The 23913-nt window shown below is 44.9% G+C and overlaps 1 protein-coding gene across 3 annotated transcripts in view; it reads right to left on the reverse strand.

The window, feature by feature from the left end:
* Positions 1–203: 203 nt before the first annotated feature.
* Positions 204–23913, reverse strand: part of WDR27 (WD repeat domain 27) — a 364577-nt gene continuing 340867 nt past the window's right edge. Inside the window, exon 24 of one of the 3 annotated variants that reach the window (XR_016441860.1) lies at positions 204–1172. Coding sequence is in view for 1 of the 3 variants with exons in the window: in XM_090043359.1 (XP_089899485.1) it covers positions 1110–1172 (63 nt within the window). In the remaining 2 variants the exon portion in view is untranslated. The remainder of the gene's footprint in view (positions 1173–23913) is intronic. The other 2 variants (XM_090043359.1, XR_016441857.1) reach the window with 2 other exon arrangements.

Here is a 23913-nt window from a genome sequence, read left to right on the forward strand (position 1 = left end):
GGAGGTGTAGGCACTCTCCTCCCCCTATAGAGCAGAGCCAGACCACCAGTGGGGACTTAACCATATACCTTTTAATGAGAGAACAATACTGGGAACATAACCAGTATAAACCAGGGGTATAGGGGACACTACAATGCCCCGAGGGGACAGGATTATAGACATATTCAGCCAGTTGACAAAAGACAGGGTTAACAAAATATAAAACACAAACAACAGAACAAGCAATACGGGTTGGTGAAATATAAAAGGCACAAAATACAAAACGTCAAATAACAAGGAAAATAGGACCTAGATACCTAGAGGGAGAGAAAGGGGAAAAACACAATGACCCCTTTCCACTGCAACAAGAATTTCTCCCTGTTACTTCACTCACCCCAAGTCACCAGAACTGGGACTTAAACTTAAATCTCCCACATGGCAGGTAGAAACTCTACCACACAGCCACAGTGCTAGTACTAGGCTAAGTTGCTAGGGGCCTTGGCCTTCCAGGAACCCTGACCGCACGTTGAGCTGCCTGGCCTCTTACTGGAGGAGCTGGAAGCAGAGCTGGTACCTCTCAGGTCGCTGCTCAGATCCTTGCTGGAGCGGGGGAGCCTCTCCTGCTGGCCACAGCTTCTCGTAGGGGATCCTGGAGCCCAGCGAGGAGCCTCTCCTGCCGGCTGTATGTCACACTGCTGAGGGTCTAACTGCTGCCTACAGGTCCCACTCCTTCAGGTGCTTCTGGGGCACTGCTCCCACCCTGCTGGCCCAGCTCTTGCCAGCTCTTTGAATCTCCTTCCTTGTGATCCCCCACTGGTCTCTCCTGAGTCAGCCCACACTGTCCCTTTTATCCCCCTCCAGGTGACCCAAAGGGCCAATCAGAGTACATGGAGGGTGAGTCTCTGGGGCCTGATTGGTGAGGAAAGGGAATCCCAAGTCCTCCGATCATCTTTTACCCCTTCAAAATCCCTGGGCTAAGTCACTGCCAGTTAGTCCATCACACTATATTTGAAGTTGAAAAAAACTGCATGTCAACTGTGATTCAAAGAGAGAACTGCTGTCTGACCTAAGGAGTTTGAAGATTCAAAGTCTCTCCCTCTTTTCCTCCTCTTCTTGCATCCCAGTGGCTCTCAGAGTTTTTCATACTTCAATTGTATCAGAAGGAAAAGTTTTGGGAGCATTTTTCTGTCTATCTGTAAAGAAAAAAAGGACATTCATGTAGCTCTGTGTGGAGTTCCCAGCTTTAGAACCTGCTCTATAGCCCATTGTACAATTAAATTCTATTTAAGAGTTGATTATGCACTTAGTACATTGACATTTGGATACCTTTCCTAAAAAATAAAATGCTACTATACAAAAGACTGAAATAGATAGCAATAACAAACTTCCCTTTCAAATTCTTGGTGGAAAAGATCTGGCTTACGCAGTGTTCTGCAGTCTTAGAAACTCAACAGTGAGCCAAAGAGAGCAAATTTCACCGCTTGGGACAGCCCTCTTGAAAGCACCCTGTGCCCAGTTGTTCCATCCTCAAGTAATCTTAGCCTTGTCAGCAAGGGGGTATGCCAGTAATCACCCCCATCTGGGTATCATATAGGTTAAAAAGCCTGGAGTGCACTGGGAAAATTTTACCGAGATCCAAAACCATTTTATACCTGGTTAGAGCCACTCTATAGGCAAGTCTCTGACAGCTAATGCAAACTACGCCCCTTATAAGAGTAGTTCTGGCAACAAGAACCTTTTCTCTCAGGTTGCTTCAACTGGTTTTGATTTTGAGAAATTTTAAAATGTTGACAAACCATTACAATAAGCAGAGGAAAAAGCTTTGGGAAAATATAACACAGTACTCTTCACTGTCAAACAGTTAACAAACCAATACCAGAAGTCTGCTAAATTGCATAAAGGTAGTTAAATTACTGGCATATGCTTTAGTTTATCCAGATGCACTCTTTACCCTTAACTCTAAACTTAGAAACAGCTGAGTGTACCAGAGATTTGGGGGTAAAGGGATGGAAACCAGTCGCACTTTGAGATTCAGGAAACACAGTCACCCAAAGGAGTGACCTTTCAGATGAAAAAGTGGAAACATGATTTCCTTCTATGTAAACTAGAGGCAGAAAAGGATCTTGGAGTCATCACTGATGCCAAGATGAACATGGGCCGGCAGTGTGGGGATGCAGTCAGAAAGGCCAAACCATACCTTGTCATGCATCCACAGATGCACCTCAAGCAGGTCCAAGGAGGTGATACTCCCTGCTCTATGCTGGAGTACTGCATCCAGTTCTGGGCACCACACTTCAAGAGGGATGTGGACAACATGGAGAGGGTCCAGAGAAGGGCCACTTGTATGATCAGGGGACAGCAGGGCAGGCCCTATGAGGACAGGCTGCGGGACCTGAACCTGTTCAGCCTCCACAAGAGAAGGCTGAGGGGGGATCTTGTGGCCTGTTACAAACTAGTCGGGGGGATCAGCAGGCACTGGGGAAGTCCCTGTTTCCTCGAGCACCACCAGGAGTGACTAGAAATAACAGTCACAAGCTGGCAGAGGGTAAATTCAGACTAGACATCAGGAGGCGCTACTTCAGAGTCAGGGCAGCTAGGATCTGGGACCAACTTCTAAGAGAAGTGGTGCAGGCTCCTACCTGGGGGTGTTTAAGAGGAGGCTGGATCCTTGCTGGGGTCGTTTGACCCCAGTACTCTTTCCTGCCAAAGCAGGGGGTCAAACTTGATGATCTGCTTAGGTCCCTTCTGACCCTACCAACTATGAAACTATGAAACTAGAGATTTCCAAATCAGAATCCAAAATTAATGATGCTGTATTTCAGTCCATTCAGTTTTTCACATACAGCCCAACCTTGCATGTAGCTGGATTCTGCATGCTGTCTTAATCTTGTTCAGAGGGCCATGTTATCCACCTGGAAATTTGGATAGCAGGAAAGTGGTGGCAGTGTTAATTGAAGCTCCCTTGCTGCCAAATTTCTGGACCCAAGGGAAAGCCCCACAGGCCAGATGCCACAGCAGGTCAGATCTAGCCTGTAGGCCAGAGGTTGAGCACCACTGCTCTAGATATATGAAAACAAAGCACAAAATATCCATCCATGGGGGAATCATGTATAGATCACTCTATTGCCAACTCAGGCTACATTGAAATTAATGGGAGTCTTGCTATTTGATTTTATCGATCATTTGCTTTGGCCTGTAAAGTTCACTTATGTGTTCGGCGGGGTGTGTTTATGGAACACTTTACAGCCATGATGCCATCGTTCCTGCTTAGAACAGTAAATAGAACTGACTTGCCTTGCCCAGAGACACATTTTTGGGTTTTTTAAAATATATATATATATATGTTATAATTTAAAGTATTATATGATAAAATAATATTATATTGTATATTATTATAAAATAATAACAAAGCAACTACTTCTAGTTAAGCAATTGTCTGAAGTTATTCCAAAGCACTTCACCTAATATCAAGGTAGAATGCATTCACTACCATAACATCACACAGTATATGACAAGAAGTGAAGATAATTTCCAGTAAACACTTTAGTGTAATACAGAGAGGTAGAATGTATTTATCCCCATTAGAATTTAAGTAGGATATTGATATAAAAACGTGTAACCATGACAAGAAGGCCTGTAACTGATAGGAAGAAATCAAGTCTTCAGATTTTTTTTAAATACTGTGTTCAAGATTGCACCTTCAGGTAAAACAGGACCTAAAATAAACATAAAGTACATCAAAGTGCCTCAGCAACAGTTTCTGAAAGCACCTGTTTATTTGTTGGATGTTTTAAATGAACTCTTTTGACCATGTGTAACAAAACTTACAGATGCAGAGAATTTGAGGCCAGAAGGACCATTATATTATCTAGTCCAGAGGTTCTCAACCATTCGAGAATCAAGGCACTCCTTGTTATATTCAACACACCACCTCAGAAGATGCAAGCTCTTAATTTTCACTTGTTTTTTTACTACAGAAACATAATAGAGGAATGTTTCTTTTGCAAACAGCTCAAGACTGTAACAGGTTAGAATGTTTTTAACACTATGAATTCTTATTTGAAATCTCTGGGTTTATCTTGTAAATCATTTCTGCACAGTTAATAGTGCTAACATTGTGTGGTACCGTGCAGCACACTTGCGAGGATGAAGGCATACCTGGTTTAGTATCACTGATCTAGACCGACCTCCTATATTACCAAAGCCATAACTTTCCATCCCTTTACTTCTCAGGTGAAGCCCAGACCTTGTTTGGCTAAAGATTATTTTTTCAGAAAAGCATCATCTTGATTTGAAGTCATCAAGAGAAGGAGAATCCACCACTTCCCTTGGTAATTTTTCTTTCAGTGGATAAGAGCATTTTAAAAATGTGCCATCTAACTATTTTAAAGTTACGTGGCTTGAGCTTCAAGCCATTTGAGGTTCCTTCTCAACTAGAATGAACAGTCCTTTCATACCTGGTATTTTCTTCATGTTAGAAAATTAGTACACTATCCAAAGAACACTAAGCGGCTTGATTATAAAACAGCTTGAGCTCTCTCTCTATGTCTCTTGTTGGAGATCATTTTATTAGGGGTGTAAGAAGTGGGCCCTATTCGATTTGGATTTAGATTCAGCCCAAATCAGGGACAGTGATTCCATTTGTTGATTCGGATCACTGTCCCCGATTCAATTCGGCCGAATCCAAATCTGAAGATTCAATGCTGATTTGGAGAATCAGCTATTCATACATAAACACAGCTTTAAATGTTTTTTCTACATACCTCGAGCATGGCTTATGAATTCTGCAATGCTGGGGCAGATGGAGCATCCCACAGGAGTGTTGGAGGTCCCTCCACGTGCCTGGCAGTGAACCTGGAAGTGGACTGGAAGTACTTCTGATCCACTTGTGGGCCCCTCCTCCCCCCATGACCCCCACTCAGCTTGGTGATTGGCCATGGGGGGACCCTGGGTTCCCCCCCAGACCCAAGAAGCACTAGTCACCGAGCTGGGGAAGGTGCGGAGGGGGGGCCAGCATGCTCCCTTGCGGACCCAGAAGTGCTTCTGGTCCACTTCCGGGTCTGCTGCCGAGTGTGCTGGGGAGCCCCCTGCACTCCTTTGGAATGCTCCATGTGCCCCGGCATTGCAGTATTCATGAGCCCCTGCTACCTAGAGGTATGTAGAAAAAACATTTAAAGCTGTGTTTATGTATGAATCTTTCTGAATCGATTTGGAGGATTCCAGTTCAATTCGGAGAGATTAAAGGGTCCTCTGATTTGATTCAGATTCAGAGATTCAGCCACCAAATTGGGCCGAATCTCCACTGAATCGAATTAGGGATCAAAGCTTTGCATAGCCCTACATTTTATCCCTTCTCCATCACTTCTGTGGTTCCTTTTTGCATCCTTTCTGAGGTTCATAGATCATTTTTTTAAATATGAATACAGTTCATGATTGATAGACACAGTCTCCATTCCCTGCACCCAAAGTTATGGGCGCACTATAAGCTTACTGCACGAGGCAATTGTGCCCTCAAATACCGCACTGACTACATGGTCAGACCTAGATGTGCAGGCAGGTATGGTTTGTGGTTCCTCAAACCTCTTTGCACCACCACAAACCACACACGTTTTGCACTTTAAACCATGCACAGCACTGCTAATTTGAATCAAGACACACCTTGAATCAAGGCACACCTTGAATCCTACCAGGATTTCCCAGGAGCAAAAAATCCCCCGGAATAAAAAAGTGGCACAAAGCACACCAAAGTGGCGTGTGCCAGGATGAACATAGAGATGGAGGAGTAGGCTGCCCTGTTTCTACACACTGTGGATCCCCCACGGTGAGACACCCTGTGGCCCAGCCAACTGCTCCTGGCCTGGCTGGGGTGCAGAGTGCCCAGAGAGGGGGAGCAGGCAGCCCTGAGCTGTCTGCTCCCCTATCTCTGTGCATCTCAGCACAGGGGCTCTGCTGCAGGGCCGCCTTGCCGAGGCACGTGGAGCCACCATCTCGAGGCACACTGCGCATGGCCCATCCACTGAGGCATATGGAGAAAGGGGATCAGCCAGCCCAGGGTTGCCTGATCCCCTGTCTCAAAGCGCTCTGTGCCCCAGACACCCTGAGAATAGCTGGCTGAGGCATAGGGTGTCTCAGCACATGAAGATGGGTGAGCAGGCAGCCCTGTGCTGCCTCCTCCCCCATCTCTCTGTGCCACTCCCCAGCTGGCTGGAGCACAGGTGCCTCAGTGCGGGGGCTGCCTGCTGGCTAGCCCCACATCGAGGCACCCTGTGCCCCAGCCAGCCCCTCCTGCAGCACATGGAGCAGTGGAAGCTCCTTTTTGTGCTGCTGCAAACCCACACCCCTCCTTGTGTGGATGCTGCCTATGTGGGCTACCTGCTGATGAGCCATGTATGCATGGTTTGCATGTACTTATTAGCCTCAGCACTTCGCACTTCTACACAAATGTGGCTCTACTGTGTTTGCACAGGTAACCCACACAAAGAGCTCAGCATGTCTGAGAATGATGAAGGTTGGCACAGGAAGTTTGCCTTGTAACATTTTCCTAAAAGAATTACTTGGCAAGTAGTCATATCAAAATGCAGACAGTCTAGTTCACACTGTATAACTGCCTAGTCCCCCTCATTACTTAGCACTCTCCTGAAATTTGCAGTGTGGAAAACCTTCCTCAGCAGCTATTTTCTATTTGCTTCCAGATCATTACTGAAAAATTTAAAGAGCAAGGAACTTAATACTGTGAAATCCCACTCAAAACAGCACATACAATGATTGACAAGGACTTATTAGATCTATTCTTAACTTATTTAACATGTGCTTTATAATAGTTGTTACTTATTAAACCAGAACATTTTACAGTTTAAGTGAAGAAGTTGCAAGACCTAAATAACATCTGGAATAGAACATCTAAATAACATCTACATAATTACCTTTAATCACTGACATTTAAAATATCAAAAAATGAAATTGGATTTGTTTAACAAGACTTATTGTCCACAAACCCACATTGATCAGCATTCATTATAGGCCTATCCTTGAATTCATTATCAGTTGAATCCTCGCCCAGCTTTTCTTCCTGCAACTGATGTCAAGTTAATCAGCTTGTGGTTACCCAGATTGTCCATTTGCCCTGTTTGAATGCTGGCACAACTTTAGCAGTTGTTCAGCCCTTAGGAATTTCCACATAGTTTATGGTCTGACAAGATAGCAGCTCATTCTGGTTTGGCTACAAGCACTGGCTTCGGTGGAGGACTTACACAGACTTTTTTCTGACCAATGAATGTCTTGAAAAAGAGATCCTTCCTGAATCAGAATATTATTTGTAGTTCACGTACCTCTCTCTCTCTCTTTCTCATTTGTTTAGAATCTAATCAAAATACCTTTCTGTGTAATTGGACAAAGCAACATCCTAGTGAATGAAGGCTTCACAAATGATCAGTACCAAGAGCTTGTGGATCCAACCTCACTCACCTATGCCACCTGATCAGAGAACAGCATCTTCCTTAAAGTGGATGGACCATACCTGGCCATGATCCTACCAGCCTCCAAGGAGGAAGGCAAGAAGCTAAAGAAAAGGTGGGACTTTCAGGCTTGAAATCCTATCACTTCCCTCAGGGTGGAGGGGTTAGGCTAGGCAACTTGGATGTCCGTCCTCTTGTTCAAATGTATATAAATAAGATGCCAGACAGGCCCTTGAGTTCAGCTTATCCACTGAGCGCTGCATAGAAGTTAAGGAAATGCAACATGTCAGATTCCAGCTATGGCATGAATTAGACAGCATATGGAGCCATGTCTCAGACTAGGATGACTCAGCTAAAAGCAGAGTTACATTTGATGTGGACCTTGGTCTTTTTTCGTTTTGCTAACACCGTATATCTCTCTCTGCATACTCCTTGAAGCCAGCTCAAGCATAGCTTCTGAAGACCAGACCTTTAAGTCACAGCAGCTTTTGTCTCCATGGGCACACCAGTGAGCTGCAGCTGGTTCAGCTCTAGATGGAGACTTTACATCTCTAAGGGAAGCAGCACAGCTGAAGTAAAATACAGCAAAGCAGGCAGCCTTTCTAAAGTATAATCATCATTTACTGGACAACTGCAATACATCAGAGTCCTTGGATTAAAATGCCAAGTCATACCTAAGTGGAGTGCATATCAACAAACGGGACAGACGTAAATAGCAATATCTCTTTGGGGTCCAATGCTTTTTGTGTTTCTGGGGTGCAGTCTGCATTCCCTTTTCAAATCAGTTTGTTGCATTGGATTTCTTTTATCCCCCTTCTGGATGGAAGTATTTGCAAAGCAGTCTCCAGTTGTGGCTGCTCTTGTATTTGCCCAAAAGGCATCTTCTGTGGGGGGAGATTCCTTAATTCACTTATTGATCGTTCATTTTCTGATTGACGGCAATATGTAGAAACCAAAGCCTGCCTTCTCCCTAAACCAAGCTAAAAGTTAAACTATTTCTTCCCAGGATGTACAATAAGGTGAGGGAACTGAGGCATGCCCTGTGATCATAGAAATGTTCCAAAATACTACTATACTCTGGCACCATCACCTACAGTATTAGACTGGACATAGGGAAAAAATTCTTTACAGTGAGGGCTGCCAAAATACGGAATACACTTCCAAGGGAGGTGGTGCTGTCCCTTTCCTTGGAGTATTTTAAAAGGCGACTGGACAGACACCTGGCTGGGGTCTTCTGACTCCAGCACTCTTTCCTGCCTGGGGCAGGGGTCAGACTTGATGATCTAATAGGTCCCTTCTTACCCTAACATTTATGAAACTATGAAAACTCTGGGTCCAAATAACTGCTAAGGATCTGGAAATCTGGATCAGAACTCAGCTCCAGGACATTTTTTACTGAAAAGATAGCAGTTCTACTGTATTGGGTCAAAATATATAGTTCTTGTTTAAATACTTATCCAGTTCTACCGATCATGACAACACTTTTTGACACACTTAAAGTAGGATCAAAGGTTTGGTATTTATCGTGTGTTCTGCTCTCTCCAGGCTCACACCCATAGGCAGAAGAGATTTAAAGCCACATACTCATACTTACCACAGGATCTGCTGCAGTCCCCATCAGTTTAAGCCTCTAAATCAAAGCTGGATAATTTGTAAATGGCGTGAGGTAGTTTAAGCAGATGTTGTGGGGCTTAGTGCAGAAATTACTGGATGAGGTTTTCTGACCTGTTATCCAGGAGGCCAGAGAATTGATCATAAAGGTCCCTCCTGGACTTGAAGCCTATTGTGCTTAGCTTGTCCTGATTTCATGGGTAAAGCTAAATAATACTGCCAGATGAACAGAAAGTGTCCACACAAGCAAGTTGCTTCAGTTCAGTTGAGGAACTTAGGTATGAAGATCATGTCTAATAAGGCAACTCTTTATCCTATTACAGGACCTATGTGTGTTCTTCATCCTACTAGACTGGCAGACTTTTGACTATAAAGCCAGAAGGAGGATTTCCCTCAGCAGAGGAAAACCCAGGGCTGGCAAAGTGCCAGTGAAGCAGCTTCTCTATCACTTGTCCTTGACAGTAAAAAAGTCAACTGCCATAGTAGCCAGGGACTCTCTAGGCCCCTGCGTGCCAGATCGGCTGGAACAGCCCCTTGGAGATGTAGGCAGCAAGATTAATTTAAAGCAGACCAGAGCCGACGATCTTGGAACCCCACAAAAAACAGATGCAAATGCGGAGAAGATGGATTCCAGCAACCTCTACTAACAGCCACTAAAAGAGAAGTCATCCCTGGAGCCACCAGCTGAGCTCCTTCCCATATTCATTTTTCCATGAACGCAGTTGCTATGATCACTGGAGAGCTACTGGCTAATCTCAAATGAGACGAGAATTGCATTACTATGAATGACGGTGGCGACAAAGCCACCTCTTTTAAATTGCAGTGAGGTACAGAGACGCTGCAAGAGGCTTGTACTCCCATCCCATTCTTTAAAGCCTCTCCCTACTTGCAGTGCAAACTGTCACAGCTTGAAATATTCCTGTTCATATTATGCTTTCACTGAGCATCTAAAAATTTGCAAGGTGCCATGCAGATGGAGACATAGCCCCTCACTTCCCGCTGTCAGAGCCTTTCCTCCTACTGAAGCTGAGAAATGACTAATACCCACTCAGAAGCAAAAAGTGAATGTGAATGAATGCTTCAGAGAGATGACTAGAAAAGGAGGTTTTTCCCTCTAACAATATTCATACTTATGGGTAATCTGGAACACTTTTTGGCATACCATATTAGACTTCGGCTTTTTTATGATATTCTTCTTTGAAACTAGAAACAGCTGTTGCCTGATGCTGGCTGGTACATGTTGAGGTAGTGTGGGTGGAAGAAGAGATTTAGTTTTCCTTGTGAGAAAGAGGTAACTGTGAGTAGCGTGAAGCTATGGAGAAGCTCTAGCAGGTGATATAAACATCTCTGATGCTTTACGTAGGCTGTACACCATGGAGCCAAAGTCATTCCAGTTACAGCATCTTTAAAGCCCTAAAGTTTGATAGCCACAATTGCAATTAGTGGAACAAAAGAATATGTTCACTGGAGTTATACTCCCCAAGGGAATATGTTTGGCAAACAATTTCAGGCTACAGCAACTAACACTTCTTCCTCTGACATATTCCAGAGTGATTATTTGAATCAGCAGCACAGAAGCAGTAAGAGCCTGGTTCTCCATCTCTACCTTGTAATTATGTTCCTTGCTTTTTTCTTTTTTTTCCCTCAAAACATGAATATTTTTGGAAATAGCACTTGCTTATTTTAAAATATTTTTGACCATAGCACAGGCTTTCCTGCTTCATTCCATTCCATATGTTATATTCCCAACAGCAGCTCACTGAAAGCTGTAAATGAAAAGAAATTCAATAGCTAAAGGGGAAAGAGACCATGTGTCCTACAAACATCTAGGAATCTGGGGCTGGGAAAAAAAAAACAGTTGATCTTTAGAATATCACCACTAAGAACAATCTAGCTCCAACCTCCTTCAAACCTCATTCAGGTAATTGAAGGCTGCTATTAAATCCCCTCTCAGTCTTCTCTTCTCTAGACTAAATAAGCCCAGTTCCCTCAGTCTTTCCTCATAAGTCATGTCCCTGGTCCCCCCTCTATTTTCATTGCCCTCCACTGGACTCTCCAATTTGTCCACATCCTTTCTGTAGTGTGGTGCCCAAAACTGAATACAGTACTCCAGATGTGGCTTCACCAGTGCTGAGTAGAGGGGAATAATCACTTCCCTTGATCTACTGGCAACACACCTACCGATGCAGCCCAGTATGCCATTAGCCTTCTTGGCAACTAGGGCACACTGCTGTCTCATATTCAATTTAATGTCCACTATAACCCCAGGTCCTTTTCTGCAGAGCTGCTGCCCAGCCCGTCAGCCCCCAGCCTGTGCTGGTGCATGGGATTGTTCTGCCCTAAGTGCAGGTCTTTGCACTTTTCCTTGTTGAACCTCATGTGATTCCTTTTGGTCCAATCTTTCAATTTGTCTAGGTCACTCTGAATCCTAGCCCTACCCTCCAGTGTATCTACTACTCCCCCCAGCTTGGTGTCATTTTCAAACTTACTGAGGGTGCACTTTATGCCATTTTTCAGGTCACTGAAGAAGACATTGAACAAAACTAGCCTCAGGATGCACCCCTGGTGCAGTCCACTTGATACCGGCTGGCAACTAGAAATCGAGCCATTGATTACTACCTTCTAAGCCCGATGCTCCAGCCAGTTTTCTATCCACCTTACAGTCCATTCATCCAGCCCGTACTTCCTTAGCTTGCCTGCAAGAATGCTGTAGGAGACCATATCGAAAGTCTTGCTAAAAGCAAGGCACACCACATCGACCAGTCTCCTTGCATCCACAGAGCCAGTCACCTCATCATAGAAGTCAATCAGGTTGATCAGGCTAGGTGCTCTGAACACAAGGCAAATATGGGCAGTATCATCACAACTAAAAGTGTCTGGGCTCAGCAGCATGGACCAGAAACAAGCTCCTGAGAGGGGCAGGACTTCAAACATATCCCTATACTTTCCAAATTGCTTTTTTGAGGTGCCTGCCTCCCCCTCATACTCTGTATAAAACACCTATGTGCCTAACCTGGTCAAGTAAGATTGTCCTCCTGGAGCAAGTTATCAGAGTTTTAAGCTTTTCAGTATCTCAGAGTAAGCACCTCAGAATTTTTTGGACCAAAATTTTGCAAACTGAATTAATTTTAAGTATATAGGAAGTCCTTAAAAGCTTTTTTTAAAGGAATCAAAAATACCAAATGGAAGTACATTACTCGTACACAAATAAAGAGCAGCCCAGGTTTTGAATAGCAGAGAACAACTTTTATTCCCCATGAAACAAAGAGTAAAATCTCTATGGATTTAAACAAAGCCATGCTTGTACCCTGAGCACCTAGAACTGAGCTCGTAAGTTTACTAGTAGCTTCTACGTGCTTAGCACTTTTGAAAAATGCAGCCACTGATAGAGGTTTAAAAGCCCACATCTAGACATGTAACTGTTCATTCAGGTGGAGGGATTCAAATCATTTTGATTAATACTTCAATGGGATCCATATGGCTAGGTCCTCCAGCTTGCTTTGAAAATCTCAAGTGCATATTTTTAAAAATCTTGGCTACATATAAACACATTTTATGGCCCAGAAATGGCCACTAATTTGAGGTGTTCTGTCTGAAATAACTCAAAAAAGTAAAGCAGCAAAATGCTCCCAAGAAATCGAAATATATACAGTCTCAGTTAAAGGCACATACATCTCACACATACTTGCATGTTAGTTTTGTTTAGTTTGCCAAATCCTGAAGTTCTTCCTCAGTCTCCACCCAGACCTTTACCCCAGCAAAACTCTGAGTGAAGCAAATGTATGTTTTGTCTGAATGATTAAAGGCTAAGTAAAACCCAACTTGAAGATTTGGCCCAAGATGATTTTAAAAAGTCACACCTGAGTCCAGACTTTGGGTGCCAAAATTTCAGCCTGGAGTGAATTTTTACAGCCAAGTTTGAAACCCCTGAAAATGAGAAGAAAGGGGATGTTATAATGGAAAGGCTGGCACAACTTCAACTGCTGTATAGCAGCCCAAACGATGATGAGGCTGGGAGTTTAAAGCAGCCCTGCCAGCTCTCGCTCTGTTTAAATAAGGTAAGTCGTGGTAAAATGTTTGACTGTTCAAAAAACTCCCTTGCTTATTCAGATACCCACCAGTTATAATAAATACAAATCAGATCTGAGCATGGACCTATTTCTTCTTGTTTATGCCACAGGGTCTGGGGTGGCAGAAACTGCTAAACTGGAGTTTGAGTGCCCCTGCTTGGGTCTCAGACTTCACCCTTCCAAAAGACAGGGAGCACAGAATAGGCCATTCTCCAATGCTGGAAAAGGAGGCAGTCTAAATATAATCACGCTTACAACCCCAGTACTGGCTTCTAACATCAGGGGCTTACAATAACACTGGAGCTCCAGCAGCTTAAGAAAGGGAGGGAAAGCTCTGTTTGTTTTTCAGCCGGGACCTCATTCTTCACTCAGATGTTTGCTATTATGGCCATAGCAGTAGCAGCGAGAAATTCATTGCTGTTAGGGCTCTGAATTCTGACGTAGTCACAGCAAAAATCCAACTGGCCAAATCCACAAAGAATCGAGGGAAGGGAAGGGAAGGGAAGGCTGGGGAGGGGGGGAAGAAGAAAATAAGAGTTTCACATATTGCTGTCTCCTTTACATAGCACCGTTCATCCCCAAGGAACCCATTTAATGAGGGCCAGACTCTGCCCAGGTTTTAAGGAAGTGCAGAGTGTGTGCTGGAAGTGGTGCAAGGATGCTCTCCTTCCCTCCTCCCCTTCACATGCCTCGCCTGAGCTGCATAAGCGCCAGCAAGAATTCTCTTCAGTACAGGGGCTGCTGTGTCTCACTATCACCTGAATATGCACAGCACAGCAGGCAGGAGGTCATGCCTTTGATCACCCAGTGAGCTCTGCTGTACCCCATACACAGGCATAAAAGGCATCTGGCAAGTCCTCTGAGGCTCTGTCTGCAGAACTGCAGCTCCACATCCACTAATGTGGTCCATACCCAACTGGCAATAAATGAACCGCTAACTATTAGCCTGATTCTGTCGATATTAACTATCACTGGGCTGCTTCTGTTGTCTCATTGGTTACAAATAAGTGAAAAATCAGACTAGCAATACTCTTTGCTGTCTTGCTTTAAGTAGGAAAGACAGAACTGGACTCATGACTTGATTCTAACTTCAGACCAGTTTTACGTGATGTAGCTCCGTTTATATCAGTGGAGACACCACCAATAAAAGGGAGATCAGGATCTCGCTGGATGCATGCAGACAGAAATTAACTCAGAAGCCTGGCTGCATTTTGACAGGGCAGGGTGAAAAGAAGGAATACTTTCCACTGCAGCTTCTCCAGAACATTGACTATTACAGAGCAAATGAAAGTTACTGTTTGGACCAAACCTTTGGGCAGCAGGTATGCTATACATAAATGAATCCCTGCATTTCAGCTTAGCCGCTGCAGTCAGGAAAGCGTTCAGTTTCCAGCTTAGAAGAGTTCTTGGAGGAGGAGCCTTGGCTTGGGGTCCCTGGGTACAAAGGGTGATTTTTGTTAGCTCTGTTCTGCAGCATTACAGCTGAAAGACGGATGCTGGATACAGACAGTGTGGGTGAGAGTTCAAGCTCGCAGCAGCAGTGGAGTTAATTTGCTTTCATTCTTCTGCACAACCCATTTACATTTGAAAGTCAAGACAGTATGTAAGAACACAAGCGCTTGTTTTGCCAGTGCAGCTAATTCCCCTTCGAGGGACTCCGTTCTGTCTGGTTTGTGAGCTAAGTGATAAGATTCCCATGCTTTGTTTTGCATTGAGTTGCCTGTTCGTCCTGTTGACATAATGATCTCACACGCAAAAACAAAGCACCCCCTGATTTCAGCATAATAAAACCAAAGGCGATATTCAACACATGGGCTTAGATACCGTCTGCCCACTTTCCTACAGTGCTCTAAAGGAAAATGGTCTGTTTCAGACTATCAGTAGTTTGGAACATACAGCAAACCTCAGAGTTTTTGCCAGATATCACCTGCATACATTTCTCTCGCCAGCTAGGCTCACTTCTTACAGGGAGTAGCGGAGCAGATTCCACCCATATAACAGCAAACCACAAATGAAGATCAGGATCCTGGAATCCAAAACAAGGGAAAACACCCTCTGGAGACTGACAGATGTGATGCTTTGTCGCACAATCGGTCACTGAAAGTACTTTACAGCTGTGCGCTGACAGCTGCAGAGAGCTTTAAAAATGCCTGATCATGCGACAATGTGAGCCCTCATTGCATAAGCATTCAGATGAAGGTGCTCCAAAGCAAAGAGCCTTCATTAACATCTGTCAGCGCACACTGGGAGCAAGGCTGTGCTGACACAGCCCAGCCCTGCTCCAGGTGCTTTCTTCAGAATGGGAGGGGCAGAAGGGAGGGGAGTGAGTTCAGTCTGCGGGTTGCCCAGCCAGCACTGGAGGATAGGGCAGGTCGATTAGAGTCCCCCACCTCGAGACACACAGCCTCTCTCCTCAGATCAGTTCCAAAGTAGAGCTTGGTCATCCACCCTCCCAATCCAACAGTGAATGTGTGTTGGGTTGGGAATGTCAGTCTAACTCAAGGCACTTTCTGTGAAGTGCCATGAGTTAGACCAGGGAGCTGCACATCTGTCAGTGCCCTCTGTGGATCACAGGGACTCACTAAGCCCCAAAGCACAGAGATTTTGGGAGCAGTCTGAGGGAGGAGAAAGAGGTGGCAAAAGCCCTACTTCAGTAGACTGGTCAGACATGCACAAAAGCTACGGGAGCCCTGGGAACGCCTGCCCAGTGATGAGCATCTCTCCCCTCAGGGATCCCCAGCACACAGTCCTACTGCTCTGAAAGGCTGTGCCCAAGATACAGTCCCAAGAGCCTTACATAGCTTCCCCCAAACCAGCTCAAGCCAAAGTCCCAATGTTTTAATGGAGTGTTGCCATCCACTACCACTTCATGTTAGAAACATCATTCCATGGTTATGAGGGAAGGCACTTTTCATTTAACCCCTTGCCTTCAAGATCCAGCATGTCTGTTCTCAGCTCTGAGCTATGTCATTACTGAAAATAGTCTGGCATATTTTTAAAAGTTCTTTTATTCATTCTGACAATAAATTTGTTCTTTGTAAACACATTTGTTTAAACAAATGAAACTTCCCCTCGGTTTTAGTTCCCCATGAAGTAGTTTAAAAATAACGTCCAAATCCTGTCACAGGAATAACTGCATTCAACGACATGACTCACATGTATAAAAGCTACCCATAAGCCAGCTCCTAGCCAAAGTCATGGCAAGAGCAAACCGTAAGTTGCTCACCCACTATTCACAGCCCTGTTACTATCTGCTCTTCTGCCTCAAGGGCTTATTTGTCTTTCCTATGTAATATAGGAATTAATGCATTTGAATGTGTGCTGTGTTAACATTAGCCAGCCAACAAAGACCTATATTCTTTTGTCAGTATAGTGACCACACATCTCAGTGTGGCCCAGAGACCTCTAGGTCCTCATTCATAATAGGGTGAAAATAGCAACTTCCCTGCCTAATAGAGTTGTTGATATAAATACATTAATAACTGTGAGTCTAAGAAACTACAGTGGCAAGGCTCAGTTACAGATCTTAGATAGAGGGTAAGGCATCTAAAGAAACTACAGAAAGGGATCTCCCATGGCAGAAGACAAAGGGCAGGGTAAGGGGATGGAGCCATTACACTTATGATTCTCTAGTTTGTGAGCCAAACTCAAACAATTTTTAGAAGCAGGGCAGGGACAGCAACCTGTATTACAATACACAGTAGAAAATGCATTAATACTCTAGATCTTGGCATAGAACAATTGCATTACGCCAGCTCTCAGACATTACTATGCACTTTTTTTTAACTCTAGTTTTATATGGGAGACCTCAGTTTGACCCAAGATAAATTCAACTTGCTACAGTTAGCACAGTCTGTAGGCAATAAGCATTTCTAGAATATCCACCACTCTAAAGTCTGAGTACCAGGGTGCCTAGTACATAAATTTAGAGACTTATCAAGCCTCATCCATTGAAAGGAACTCCTTCACCTTCCTTCATCTGTAAGTCTGTATTATAAGACTAGATGTTTCTAGTTGGTTACTTTTGTAACACATTGTCTGGTCCACTCTGCTGCATAACTGTGAGAGGAAAAACCAGTAAACAATGTTACACCCTACTGCAATGGCTTTAAAACTGATCTCTGCTATTGAAGTATACACATCTAAGTACTTCCGTAGATTGTGCTGTTCTTCCTCCCAGCACACTGAATCTCACTCTACTAGCAGCTCTAGTGACATCAGTGCTGGGGCCCAGTTAGGCAGTGCTTAACTTAAGGGAGTCAGTTTGCCTTAGCAATTAGGAGCCACAGATTAATAAATCTTACACAAATGTGAAAGTCTAGTTTTTGCACATCACACCACTATCGCTTATTCCCCAGAAAAAAAAATGTAACTCTAGCTCTTTTGTTTGAGACTGATTTAAATTGTTTTGACTTCATCAATAACTGTAAGTGATATAGAATAGGGGTGTGCAAAGTGGGCCCTATTCAATTTGGATTTGGATTTGGATTTGGATTTGGCCTGAATTGGGCACAGTGATTCAATTCGTTGATTCAGATCACTGTCCCTGATTTGATTTGGTCCAATCCAAATCTGAAGATTCAATGCTGATTCAGAGAATCAGCAATTCAGACATAGACGCAGCTTTAAATGTTTTTTCTACATACCTCTAGGTAGCTGGTGGCTCATGAATGCTGCAATGCTGGGGCACATGGAGCATCCCACAGGAGCACAGGGGGCCCCCCACATGCTCAGCAGCGAACCCAGAAGTGAACCGAAAGTACTTCCAGTCCACTTCAGGTCCACCGGGAAGCATGCAGACCACCTCCCCCCCGGCTCAGTGATTGGCCACGGGGGGACCCCGGGTGCCCCCCCAGACCCAGGAGGCACCAGTCGCTGAGCTTGTGGGGGTGCAGGGGAACACCCCAGTGCGCTCTCCAGAGGACCTGGAAGTGGACCGGAAGTGCTTCTGGTCCACTTCCAGGTCTGCTGCCAAGGGCACTGAGGAGCCCCCCATGCTCCTGTAGAACGCTCCATGTGCCCCGGCATTGCAGCATTCATGAGGCATCTGCTACCTAGAGGTATGTAGAAAAAACATTTAAAGCTGTGTCTACATCTAAATCACTGAATCTTTCCAAATCTCTCCGACTCAATTTGAAGGGTTCCGATTCGATTTGGAGAGATTAAAGGGTCCTCTGATTCAATTCAGATTTGGAGATTTGGCCACCAAATCAGGACTAATCTCCACGGGGAACCTGGAGAGGGTCCAGAGGAGGCCACTCGTATGGTTGGGGGCCTCCATGGCCAGCCCTATGAGGAGAGGCTGAGGGAACTGAATCTCTTCAGTCTCTGCAAGAGGAGACTGAGGAGGGATCTTGTGGCTGCCTACAACTTTATCAGGGCCACCAGCAGGGACTTGGGGAAAGTCTGTTCACCAGGTGCCCCCCTTGGAGTCACCAGGAACAATGGCCACAAGCTGAGGGAGGACAGGTTTAGGTTAGATATTAGGAAGAACTACTTCACTGTAAGAGTGGCCAGAGCCTGGAATAGGCTTCCCGGAGAGGTGGTGCTCTCACCTTCCCTGGAAATCTTCAAGAGGAGACTGGACAGGCAACTGGCTGGGGTCTTATGGCCCCTGCCACCCCCAGTGCTCCTTCCTGCCCATGGCGGGGGGTCGGACTAGATGATCTGTCTAGGTCCCTTCCGACTCATTGATTCTATGATTCCTGATGCTTTGGGTGGCTTACATAGTATAAGTCCACCTTAGCAGGGTATAGTAGCAACCGTCCTGACTATCTTTGCAGTAGAAAAGCAATGAAGGGTTTTCTGCTCTGCTGGCTCAGGCATTCTCGTTGGATTTCATACTGCAGTTAATTCTTCATGGGCAAATTCCACTGACTTTCAGGGGAGGGGAGGGGCAGAAATCTGCCTGGGCACAAGAGACTTCCCACATGGAGTATGTCTCTATTGCACAATACAGTGCTGTGCAGGTATACCCCAGCCAGCTGTAAATGAACTAGATCAGGAACCAGAATCAGTAGAGGTACTCCACCCAGCTTAATATACCATTTTTTCATAGTATATCACAGTCCACACCAGTACTTAGGATTGGATCAAAGCACTCATTCACACCTAGGTCAGGTAACTTTGCATAGAGCTGCACTGTGCTGTATAGATGTACCCAAGGAATCAGTTGCAACTTCTGTGAATAACTGCAAATGGATCAAAGACTTTGACATCATGGCTCTACCTGAACCAGCCTCATTTTGTTGTATTTTACTAAAGCAATTTCCTATGGTTAGTGCAACTGCACTCTACTTCATAGCACTTCTATGCTAAAATCAACATATGCACCAGGTTGCACCATCTAATCTCATGCTCAAAGGAAATCCTCCATACCCCCTACCCACCAGCAATTCATCTGGGTGTTCCAAGTGCAAGAGTTGTGCATAAATTAAAGGAGTGAGATCGTGCCCCTCTTCTGTGAGTATGAAAGCCAGAGGAAGGGAAGGGATGCGTTAGTAGGCATTCAGAACTACCACAGATTTCAGTGGGAGCAGAACTAGGCCAATTCTGAATGATTTAAATGAAAACCCATCTTAGAGATCAAAACACTTTGCAAACATTGAACAATGAAATAAGTCTTAAGGCCTGTGTGGTGGTTAAGCATTATATCAAGTTTACAGACAGAAAATCTGAGCCAGAGAGAGGATAAGTGATTTATCCACAACCACACAGCAAATAACCAGGGAAGTTCATACCAGAACCTCATTACTGCATGGTCTGTCACACTACCCATTAGAAAATGCTGCCTCTCCACCTTTTTCCTATTTCGGTTCCCTACTTCATTGTGTAGGAGATGAGCACAGTGAAAATGCATAACAGTGGATGTGTCTACACATTCATTAATATACAGTAGTTACTGTGCATTAAGTTTAGTACTTGTATAAGCAAGTACTAAATCAATGTGCAGTATCTGGTGCTACTGCACAGTAGCACCAGTGCATGGCTTTTTAGTGATGCTAACTGCACAATAGCCTGATACTGTGCAGTATCATATGAGCAGTTTTTGCCCTGCACGAAACTGCACAGTAGAATTAGGCTTCTGTGCTGTTAGCATCTTGTGTAGATGCACCCAGTGACTTTCATAATTGCTTAAACTATTATGAAACCATAGGCATAAACACAAGGCCCAGTTGTGCCATGCATACTCATGCTGGATTTTATCTTATTACATGAGTAGTACCACTTCAGTGAAGAGGACTATGTGCTCAGTACAGGATGAGGTTGACACAGTACAGGGGTTAAAGTTTAGTATAAGCCCTGAGAGAGTACCAAAGGTCTGAATCTTTCACCCTAACTCATACAGGGTAATACCTCACTTAAATTAGATTAGTTAAGGAAGAAGGTATTACCCCATGGGCATGTCTACACCAGACACTGTAATGCATAGTAGCTTATTCTATTGTGCATTAGTGTGTTAGGGCAAAAAACATGCTATCATAAAAAAGCCCGTACATCTTTGCTACTGTGCATTTCATAGTTTCATAGTTTCATAGTAGTTTGGGGTCAGAAGGGACCTGAACAGATCATCTAATCTAACCCCCTGCCACTGGCCAGAGCAAACGCTGGGATCACATGACCCCAGACAGGTGTTCGTCCAACCTCCTTTTGAATTTACCCAAGGTAGGAGTGAGGACCACTTCCCTAGGAAGTTGGTTCCAGATCCGAGCCACCCTAACAGTGAAATAGTGCCTCCTAATCTCTAACTTGAACCTATTCTCCAGCAGCTTCTGGCCATTGTTCCTCATCACCCCAGGTGCTGCTGTGGGGAATAGGGCCCTTCCCATTCGCTGCTGATCTCCCTTAACGAGTTTGTAGGCAGCCACCAAATCCCCCATGCTGAACAGGTTCAGGTCCCTCAGCCTCTCCTCATAGGGCCTGCCCTGTTGCCCTCCAACCAAGCGGGTGGCCCTCCTCTGAACCCTCTCCAGGCTGGCCACATCCTTCTTAAAGTGCAGTGCCCAGAATTGGACACAGCACTTCAACTGCGGCCTGACCAGTGTAGAGTAGAGGGGGAGTATCACCCTCTGGACTGGCTTGAGATGCATCTTTGGATGCATGACAAGGTGCAGTTGGCTTTGCTGGCTGCAGTCTGGCATTGGCGGCTCATGTTCATCTTGGAGTCAATAATGACTCCCAAGATCCCTGTCCATCTCTGTGCTCACAAGGGGGAGCTCCCCAGCTTGTATGTATACTGTGGATTCCTGCTCCCCAGGTGCAGCACCCTGCATTTATCTACACTGAACCCCTGGCCCCATCCTGCTACCATTTGACTACTTCTGTGGTCTGTCTAAATCTAATTGCAGCCTCTCTCTCCATTTGAGCATGCCTACCTCTCCCCACATCTTGGTGTCATCGGCAAAATTGGACAACGTGTTTTCCACCCCCTCATCCAAGTCACTGATGAAGATGTTGAACAGTGCAGGCCCCAGAACCGAGCCCTGGGGGACCCCACTATTTGCATCGCAATAGGTCGAGTACAACCCATCCACCACCACTCTCTGGGTGCACCCCATTACCCAATTTTTGACCCATCCAACTGTGTAGGCATCAATGCCACAGTCGCTCAATTTATTAATGAGAATGGGGTGAGAGACAGTGTCAAAGGCCTTCTTAAAGTCCAGAAAGACTATGTCCACGGCGACACCATCATCCAGGGATTTAGTTACCTGGTCATAAAAGGCCATCAGGTTGGTCAGGCAGGACCTGCCTTTGATGAACCCATGTTGATTTCCCCTGGGCATGATCTCCCCTGCTGGCCTCTCACAGATGTGATCCTTGATAATTTTTTCCCCAAGACCGATGTGAGGCTTATGGGCCTATAGTTTCCTGGGTCCTCCTTTCTCCCTTTCTTATAAATGGGGACCACATTAGCTAGGGTGGCCATCACAGAGAACATACTGGTTTTCTGCTACTCTCTCCTCTATTGATACAAAACCTGACACCTTCTCTTCAAGAGAAAAATAAAGGATACAAAGGCATACGGTTTCATATCAATAGAAGACAGAAGACAACTGGACTGTCCTCTGTGATGGCCACCCTACCCACAACTGTGCTGCTCAACAAGACAAGTTTTCCAGCAACATATGGCAAGTCCTATGAAAATGGTTGCGTAAATCAGCAATGCATTTATGAATGAGGCTACTGGGCTATTCCTGCAAACGCCATACAGTCTTTACTCTGCCTCGCTCTTTTCAGGGAGAGGTGTGCGGCTTTAGCGAATTTGAACTTCCTGATTGGATTGGTAATAAGTTTACTGTAGCAAGTTAAGTGCATGGCAGTCAGTTTTATGGGTGTAATGTTTAATGGTAAATTTATTATTCCCCCTGTACCCTCTATCCTCTCTCCCAAAGTGTTCTCAGCTGTAGGATATACCAGATTTTCTTGCATATAACCATACTTCTTCCCCCAAAACCAGCTGGGGAAAATTCAGGTAAGCATTATATGTAAGGAAAAGGGCTCCTTGCAGGTCCAGAAAATTTTTCAGGCAGAAATCAACACTGCTACTGCTCTGCACCCGCTGAACCCCCATTGCCAAATGTCTTTACCTATGAGGAGTCCCTCTCCACAACTGCATGCCAGATTGGACTGGTGTGTGGGACTGGTCCATGGCTAAGGCACAGGGTCTAATCCAGGGCATGGCCCTGGACCCAGCATGTTGAGTTTGTCTATGTGCACTGGCTCCAGAGCCACCTGCAAGATCAGACTAAGCATGCCAAGTCAGGTACCACACACCAAGCCTGGGACTATGTACTAGGTTGGGCCCTGCCAAATCAGGCCTCACTGCATGGCCCCAGAACCAGTGTGTCAGACTGGGTCCAGTATGTGGCCCTCAGCCTTGGCACAGGGCCTCCAGCCTCAGAGACCCCAGACCTCATGCATTTATCTGTACTCCAAGGTAAGATCTTTTTTCCTCCTTGGGGCTTTCCAAAACTAGGTTGTGTGTTATATTAGAGGTGTGTTTTATGTGAGAAAAGATGGTATCTAAACAGGCTGCTCATCTGGACTACAATAGAAGGAGTTCCAAGTAGCAAACAAATAAGATGAGGAATGAGATGTCTTCAAGTAGCTTTCACCTGGTTTCTATTGCGGCAGAACCCACTTCCTCTGCCTGTAGGAGTTGAAAGCAGCTGATTAATCTGGTGCCTGGCTCACTGTAAGCATTAATTCAGATCGCTTCATTCTGTGAGGCCACAAAAAAGGAAGTCACCAGTAAAATACAGATTACTCTATATAGCCCTGCATATAAATGCATTGCAAGCAGATTAATGGACAAACCACAGAAGTAAAATTTGACCTCTTTCTTGGGAACAAGAAGCACTTTATCTGAATATTTCTGTGTATAGAAACTTCACAGCATCCTGACAGAACCTCAGGATGATCAGGTCATCATGGAGTGAGAAACTGGTGGCTACACAGTAACTCCACAGTTAGGGCAAAGAGCAATAAAAAGAGTATAAACCCCATCCCAGCTGACCCACCACATACTCTGCTCCCTCTATTCCCAAGACCCACCCAGGCTACTGCAGACCAAGGGCTCCCCATTGACTAGGGGATAAATCCAAAAATAGAATAATGTAAAAATAGTCATGAGTACTCTACCACTTCCCCAACCCCCTGGAGTACTCTAGGAAGGGGCATATCTTTGGTCCAATGAGTCTGTACCTGATAGCTCCATTGCAGAGTTATCAACTAGCTCTTCAGGAAGGGAGCAAATCATCCAATTAACTATTTCCCCAGCTTTCAGTTGCCTGGGG

This window comes from Crocodylus siamensis, chromosome 1, assembly GCF_052110815.1.
Source record: "Crocodylus siamensis isolate JL-2025a chromosome 1, ASM5211081v1, whole genome shotgun sequence".
NCBI classification, from domain to species: Eukaryota; Metazoa; Chordata; order Crocodylia; family Crocodylidae; genus Crocodylus; species Crocodylus siamensis.